We start from the raw sequence: 8567 nt of genomic DNA, 5'->3' as shown, positions 1-8567 counted from the left end.
AAAAAAATACCCAGATCTACGTCCTTCTACAGAACCTAATAATTGTATGATACAATATTGTTCTGCTCCAGGAAGACATCCAGGCCTCTCTTGAACCCCTCGACTGAGTTCGCCATCACCACCTCCTCAGGCAAGCAATTCCAGATTCTCACTGCCCTAACAGTAAAGAATCCTCTTCTATGTTGGTGGAAAAACCTTCTCTCCTCCAGACGCAAAGAATGCCCCCTTGTGCCCGTCACCTTCCTTGGTATAAACAGATCCTCAGCGAGATATTTGTATTGTCCCCTTATATACTTATACATGGTTATTAGATCGCCCCTCAGTCGTCTTTTTTCTAGACTAAATAATCCTAATTTCGCTAATCTATCTGGGTATTGTAGTTCTCCCATCCCCTTTATTAATTTTGTTGCCCTCCTTTGTACTCTCTCTAGTTCCATTATATCCTTCCTGAGCACCGGTGCCCAAAACTGGACACAGTACTCCATGTGCGGTCTAACTAGGGATTTGTACAGAGGCAGTATAATGCTCTCATCATGTGTATCCAGACCTCTTTTAATGCACCCCATGATCCTGTTTGCCTTGGCAGCTGCTGCCTGGCACTGGCTGCTCCAGGTAAGTTTATCATTAACTAGGATCCCCAAGTCCTTCTCCCTGTCAGATTTACCCAGTGGTTTCCCGTTCAGTGTGTAATGGTGACATTGATTCCCTCTTCCCATGTGTATAACCTTACATTTATCATTGTTAAACCTCATCTGCCACCTTTCAGCCCAAGTTTCCAACTTATCCAGATCCATCTGTAGCAGAATACTATCTTCTCTTGTATTAACTGCTTTACATAGTTTTGTATCATCTGCAAATATCGATATTTTACTGTGTAAACCTTCTACCAGATCATTAATGAATATGTTGAAGAGAACAGGTCCCAATACTGACCCCTGCGGTACCCCACTGGTCACAGCGACCCAGTTAGAGACTATACCATTTATAACCACCCTCTGCTTTCTATCACTAAGCCAGTTACTAACCCATTTACACACATTTTCCCCCAGACCAAGCATTCTCATTTTGTGTACCAACCTCTTGTGCGGCACGGTATCAAACGCTTTGGAAAAATCGAGATATACCACGTCCAATGACTCACCGTGGTCCAGCCTATAGCTTACCTGCTGGATTACCCTGGATCCACTATACAGGTATATATATATAGGATCTGCTGGATTACCCTGGATCCACTATACTAGTATATATATATATATATATATATATATATATATATATCTATAGGATCTGCTGGATTACCCTGGATCCACTATACAGGTATATATATATATATATATATATATATATATATATATATATATATATATATATATATATATATATATAGGATCTGCCGGATTCCTCTGGATCCACTATACAGGTATATATATAGGATCTGCTGGATTACCCTGGATCCACTATACAGGTATATATATAGGATCTGCTGGATTCATCTGGATCCACTATACAGGTATATATATATATATATATATATATATATATATATATATATATATATATAGGATCTGCTGGATTCCTCTGGATCCACTATACAGGTATATATAGGATCTGCTGGATTCCTCTGGATCCACTATACAGGTATATATATATATATATATATATATATATATATATATATATATATATATATATAGGATCTGCTGGATTACCCTGGATCCACTATACAGGTATATATATAGGATCTGCTGGATTACCCTGGATCCACTATACAGGTATATATATATATATATATATATATATATATATATATATATATATATATATATATATATATATATATATATATATATAGGATCTGCTGGATTACCCTGGATCCACTATACAGGTATATATATATAGGATCTGCCGGATTCCTCTGGGTCCACTATACAGGTATATATAGGATCTGCTGGATTACCCTGGATCCACTATACAGGTATATATATATAGGATCTGCTGGATTACCCTGGATCCACTATACAGGTATATATATATATATATATATATATATATATATATATATATATATATATATATATATATATATAGGATCTGCTGGATTACCCTGGATCCACTATACAGGTATATATATATATATATATATATATATATATATATATATATATAGGATCTGCCGGATTCCTCTGGATCCACTATACAGGTATATATATAGGGTCTGCTGGATTACCCTGGATCCACTATACAGGTATATATATAGGATCTGCTGGATTCATCTGGATCCACTATACAGGTATATATATATATATATATATATATATATATATAGGATCTGCTGGATTCCTCTGGATCCACTATACAGGTATATATATATATATATATATATATATATATATATATATATATATATATAGGATCTGCTGGATTACCCTGGATCCACTATACAGGTATATATATAGGATCTGCTGGATTACCCTGGATCCACTATACAGGTATATATATAGGATCTGCTGGATTACCCTGGATCCACTATACAGGTATATATATAGGATCTGCTGGATTACCCTGGATCCACTATACAGGTATATATATATATATATATATATATATATATATATATATATATATATATATATATATATATATATAGGATCTGCTGGATTACCCTGGATCCACTATACAGGTATATATATATATATATATATATATATATATATGATCTGCTGGATTCCTCTGGATCCACTATACAGGTGTATATATATAGGATCTGCTGGATTACCCTGGATCCACTATACAGGTATATATATATATATAGGATCTGCTGGATTCCTCTGGATCCACTATACAGGTGTATATATATAGGATCTGCTGGATTACCCTGGATCCACTATACAGGTATATATATAGGATCTGCTGGATTACCCTGGATCCACTATACAGGTATATATAGGATCTGCTGGATTACCCTGGATCCACTATACAGGTATATATAGGATCTGCTGGATTACCCTGGATCCACTATACAGGTATACACTGTGTATTTCTTATCTCTGGTTTTCTGTAATTACACGGTAATCCCACGTGACCTGGCAGCCGGAGGGAGGGGGCGGGGCCTACCTGTTGCATTTTGTGTACAAATAGTGACAGCAGCCAATCAGAGGCTTCCAGCCATAATTATTCATGAGGCGGCGGCTTAACAGCGGCTGCAGCGTCCGGAGCGGTGACTCCAGCTGTGGACTCTCCGGGGATCGGAGCAGAATGAGCGGCGTCTTCTCCTGCAGCCTCCCCCCGACACAGGACAAGCCGCTGGGCCTGGTGCAGGTCAGTGCTGGGGCCGGGGGTGCGGAGACCGGGGAGCCCCGACCACCGCCGACCGCTCCCGACCACCTCCGCTGCCCTCTGTGCTCCCGGGGATGGGGGAGTCCGGGACTCACCTTTATTATACATCAGGGTTTCAGTTTCAGGCTCAATCTGGGAACTTTTTAAAAAAACGGATCCGGTGAATGTTGCCGCTGGATCCGTTTTTCCCCGTAGACTTGTATTAGCGCCGGATGACCCTGCGTTTTGTCCAGTTTTCGTCGGATCCGGAAAATCTGCCGTTTCTGGAAAAAATGTCCATAGCAGCGTTTTTTGTGTCTGGCGCTCTCGGCTGTTTGCTAGAACGGAAGGTGCCGGATCCGCAGCAAAATCCGCAAGGTGTGCACATACCCCGAAGGTGCCGGATCCGGAAAATAACGGATTCCAGCGCCGGATTCTGTCTTTTTTAAACTGAGCATGCTCCAAAAATTTTTTTTTATCCAATAATGTAGATATGCTAGCCGGATCCGTCTCGTCAGGTTTTCACAATCTGCGCCGGATCCGTTTTTTCCAACATTCGCCGGATTGTGCCCGATGCAAAAATCCTGATGTGTGAAAGTAGAATTACAGGTGTAACGTCCGTCATGTCTCCATCCTGATCCCCCCCAGAAGGCGAGAGCGGCTGCAAACCCCTCCGAGAGGAGATCAGGGGGGGCGTGGTGTATATAGGGGGATGTAGTGTGTGTGTATATATATATATATATTAGTGCAGAGGAGCTCAGAGACACGATGTAGCAGAGCTCGGCTGATGATGTAGAGCAGAGACACGATGTAGCAGAGCTCGGCTGGTGATGTAGTGCAGAGACACGATGTAGCAGAGCTCGGCTGGTGATGTAGTGCAGAGACACGATGTAGCAGAGCTCGGCTGGTGATGTAGTGCAGAGACACGATGTAGCAGAACTCGGCTGGTGATGTAGAGCAGAGACACGATGTAGCAGAGCTCGGCTGGTGATGTAGAGCAGAGACACGATGTAGCAGAGCTCGGCTGGTGATGTAGTGCAGAGACACGATGTAGCAGAGCTCGGCTGGTGATGTAGAGCAGAGACACGATGTAGCAGAGCTCGGCTGGTGATGTAGAGCAGAGACACGATGTAGCAGAGCTCGGCTGGTGATGTAGTGCAGAGACACGATGTAGCAGAGCTCGGCTGGTGATGTAGTGCAGAGACACGATGTAGCAGAGCTCGGCTGGTGATGTAGTGCAGAGACACGATGTAGCAGAGCTCGGCTGGTGATGTAGTGCAGAGACACGATGTAGCAGAGCTCGGCTGGTGATGTAGAGCAGAGACACGATGTACCAGGGCTCGGCTGGTGATGTAGCAGAGCTCGGCTGGTGATGTAGTGCAGAGACACGATGTAGCAGAGCTCGGCTGGTGATGTAGTGCAGAGACACGATGTAGCAGAGCTCGGCTGGTGATGTAGCAGAGCTCGGCTGGTGATGTAGCACAGCTCGGCTGGTGATGTAGTGCAGAGCTCGGCTGGTGATGTAGTGCAGAGACACGATGTAGCAGAGCTCGGCTGGTGATGTAGTGCAGAGACACGATGTAGCAGAGCTCGGCTGGTGATGTAGTGCAGAGACACGATGTAGCAGAGCTCAGCTGGTGATGTAGCACAGCTCAGCTGGTGATGTAGAGCAGAGACACGATGTAGCAGAGCTCGACTGGTGATGTAGCAGAGCTCGGCTGGTGATGTAGAGCAGAGACACGATGTAGCAGAGCTGACTGTGTATCTGGAGGTTTCCCGTCTCCTGACCTCAGTGTTGCATCACTTTGTGCAGGTGGTTACATTGTATCTCCGGATGATTCGGTTTGGGGGGTTGTTACTCTGGGGGGCTCCGGCGGCTGCGCTATTTGCTCAGTGATTGTTGCACACTTGTCTGGGAGGTCCCAGTACTAGTAGTTCTGTAAGAATGATGCCTTGTTGTGCGATGTGCTGACCTTGTTCTCTCCCGGCAGGAGATCGGCATGGACGGTATCAGCTTCACTATGGTTGACTCCTGTAACATCAAGAAGGAGGATGACGATTTGGGGAAATTCGTGGACCTGGAATTTATTTTGGCGCACACGACCAATAATCCGGGTGGGGGCGGCGGGGGCCCCACTTACCCCCTGCCTGAAACCCCCGACAGCTGCAGCACCACCTACGACAGTGACGGCTCTTACCCCCCCGGGCACAAGTACGGGAGCCCCCAGCACAGCTACGTGGCCGAGCTCCTGACTCCCGATCTGCCCTGCATGGACGCCCCCCCGGAGTACAGCCTGAAGCCCCCCATGGCCTGCGCTCGGAAATACACGGAGCTGCGGGGTCCTGGCCTGGAGAACCCCGGGCCCCTGTCCATGGAGCAGATCCAGCACCTGGGCCATAAGATAAAGAAGGAGCGGCCGGAGCAGTCCTGCATGATGAGCGCCCCCACTACACCCGACTGCATGGCCGGCGCCATCATGCACCTGGGGGGCACCGCGTACAGGCTGAGCCCGGGGGGCCCCGCCGAGGAGATGTCCCTGAGCGACTATCACCTGCTGGGCACCGAGCTGCACTGTCTGCCTCTCCTGCAGCCGCAGTACCAGCCCTACCCCGCCGCCTTCCCGGGACAGGCGCCCCCACAGTTCCACGGACACTTCGGTGTGTACAGAGACCCCCTGAAGGTGCACCCCGCCATGCACGGCCTGATGGTCACCCCACCCTCCTCCCCGCTGCTGGAATACTACCCTGCCATGAATCCCCCCGATGACTGCAAGCCAAAGAGGGGGCGCCGCTCCTGGGCCAGAAAGAGGACTGCCACCCACAACTGCGAGTACCCGGGCTGCGGCAAGACCTACACCAAGAGCTCCCACCTGAAGGCGCACATGAGGACGCACACAGGTAAGGGACGGGCTGGGCCGGGGGTCTCCGGAACGTAAGGGGCGGGCTGGGCCGGGGGTCTCCGGAACATAAGGGGCGTGCTGGGCCGGGGGTCTCCGGAACATAACGGGCGTGCTGGGCCGGGGGTCTCCGGAACATAAGGGGCGGGCTGGGCCCCCCAGAGGGAGCTATACAGGGCTGGACCATGGGTGTGGCTAAGGGCAATGGTCAGCAGACAGACCCCTCTCCTGATACCTGCCTGTCATTAACCCCTGCCATTCTGTCCTCAGGTGAGAAGCCGTATCACTGCAACTGGGAAGGCTGCGGCTGGAAATTCGCCAGATCCGATGAACTTACTCGCCACTTCCGCAAACACACCGGCCACCGCCCGTTCCAGTGCCACCTGTGTGAGCGCGCGTTCTCCCGCTCCGACCACCTGGCGCTGCACATGAAGAGGCACATGTAGCCCCCCGCCAAGACCCCGGCCTGTACATAGCTGGACCCGAAGCCTATCTATAATAGAAGTATATTATTTAAGGAGCCGCCGAGGAGGAGGAGGACGACCGCGCTCCGCAATCTGTACAATATTTGTAAAAAGGAACAGAACGCTTCTTGCATTTTTGTAAGGTGAATTGAAGTTTTATTTGCTGATCTGGAAGTTTCAGCCACTTTTTATACTCTTCATTATACTGTAAGAGTCTAGAAAGCCGAGGGGTGTGTGCTGGGCGCTGCACTAGTGTGTGTGTGTGTGGGGGGCTGCACTAGTGTGTGTGTGTGTGTGTGTGTCTGCACTAGTGTGTGTGTGGGGGGCTGCACTAGTGTGTGAGTGGGGGCTGCACTAGTGTGTGTGTGTGTGTGTGTGGGCTGCACTCGAGTGTGGGTGCTGCACTCTAGTGTGTGTGTGGCTGCACTAATGTGTGTGGGTGGGCGCTGCACTCTAGTGTGTGTGTGGGGGGTGCTGCACTAGTGTGTGTGTGTGTGTGTCTGCACTCGAGTGTGTGTGTGTCTGCACTAGTGTGTGTGTGGGGGGCTGCACTAGTGTGTGAGTGGGGGCTGCACTAGTGTGTGTGTGTGGGCTGCACTCGAGTGTGGGTGCTGCACTCTAGTGCGTGTGGGCGCTGCACTCTAGTGTGTGTGTGTGGCTGAACTAATGTGTGTGGGTGGGCGCTGCACTCTAGTGTGTGTGTGGGGGGTGCTGCACTAGTGTGTGGGAGGGCTGCACTAGTGTATCTGTAGAGGCTGCACTAATGTGTGGGGAATGGCGCTGCACTAGTGTGTGTAGGGGGGCGCTGCACTGTGTGGGGGGGGCTGCACTAGTGTATCTATGGGTCTGCACTAGTGTGTATGTGTAGAGGCTACACGTGTGCGTGTATGTTGGGCGCTGCATGTGAGTGTGTGTGTTGGGGGGGTTGGCGCTGCACTAGTGTGTGCGGGGGGGCTGCACTAGCGTGTGTGGAGGCTGCACTAGTATGTGTGGTAAGGGTAAACTGCACTAGTGTGTGCGTGTATATGGTGGGTGCTGCACGTGTGTGTGTGTGTGTGTGTGTGGCGACCAGTTATTTCATTACACTGAAATACTGGGAAATCTGCCATTAGTGTAACTACTGCCAGTCATCTTCTTGCAGCGCCGCCTGCTGGCCTTATGTGCGCACTGCACAGAGATTGCACCATTTCTTACACATCTGCGGACACTTTTGTCCAGGTTTTGTATATTTTGTTCTTTTTGTACAATACTTTTCTAATCTCATTGCTTCCCCTTCAGGAGGGGACTCGGTACTGTCTGCACTGCCTGTATATACCTGTACAATAAAATCCACATTTGTCAAAGAGCCGAAGACTTTATGTACCGTGTTATCAGATATGACGGGTGGATGAGATGATGTGTACAGCCCACCTACATAATATCTATGGGGGCACTGACTGTATACAGCCCACCTACATAATATCTATGGGGGGCACTGACTGTATACAGCCCAACTACATAATATATGGGGGGCACTGACTGTATACAGCCCACCTATATAATATCTATGGGGGCACTGACTGTATGCAGCCCACCTATATAATATCTATGGGGGGCACTGACTGTATACAGCCCACCTATATAATATCTATGGGGGCACTGACTGTATACAGCCCACCTACACCATGTTCCAAATTATTATGCAGATGACATTTTTCTCAGATTTTCCTAAATGGTCGGTGCAGATGACAGTCAGTCTAATAAGTCATCACCCGTTAGATTATACATCGAATGTTATTGAAGAAACCTCCCAATGATAACAGTATAATCTCCAAAATGAATAAAACCCCACAATGCACTGCTCCAAATTATTAGGCCCAGTAGAATTTCTAAACATTTGATATAAAGAACT

At 48.0% G+C, this 8567-nt stretch overlaps 1 protein-coding gene across 2 annotated transcripts; it reads left to right on the top strand.

Moving 5' to 3' along the window:
• Positions 1 to 3192: 3192 nt before the first annotated feature.
• Positions 3193 to 8021, top strand: LOC138647054 (Krueppel-like factor 2). Of its 2 annotated transcripts, XR_011314852.1 has the most exons (4): positions 3193 to 3318; positions 5307 to 6213; positions 6483 to 7043; positions 7240 to 8021. XR_011314852.1 is itself a non-coding variant. In XM_069735849.1 (3 exons), exons 1-3 carry the CDS (start codon positions 3256 to 3258, stop codon positions 6656 to 6658), a joined length of 1146 nt encoding a protein of 381 aa, XP_069591950.1. In that variant the 5' UTR covers positions 3193 to 3255; the 3' UTR covers positions 6659 to 8021. The 2 variants fall into 2 exon arrangements, 1 of the variants encoding a protein (XP_069591950.1); XM_069735849.1 differs by having other exon boundaries at positions 6483 to 8021.
• The last annotated feature ends 546 nt before the right edge of the window (positions 8022 to 8567 follow it).

The sequence above is a fragment of the Ranitomeya imitator genome, chromosome 8 (genome assembly GCF_032444005.1).
Source record: "Ranitomeya imitator isolate aRanImi1 chromosome 8, aRanImi1.pri, whole genome shotgun sequence".
In the NCBI taxonomy this organism is placed as follows: domain Eukaryota; kingdom Metazoa; phylum Chordata; class Amphibia; order Anura; family Dendrobatidae; genus Ranitomeya; species Ranitomeya imitator.
This window is presented reverse-complemented; position numbering and strand designations above follow the sequence as displayed.

Excerpts from the sequence above, each read along its gene's own strand:
- LOC138647054 (XM_069735849.1), top strand. The coding sequence starts at position 3,256 with ATGAGCGGCGTCTTCTCCTGCAGCCTCCCCCCGACACAGGACAAGCCG. Across the intron at positions 3,319-5,306 it reads AGCCGCTGGGCCTGGTGCAG|GAGATCGGCATGGACGGTAT; the intron begins GTCAGTGCTGGG and ends CTCTCCCGGCAG. Across the intron at positions 6,214-6,482 it reads GCACATGAGGACGCACACAG|GTGAGAAGCCGTATCACTGC; the intron begins GTAAGGGACGGG and ends TTCTGTCCTCAG.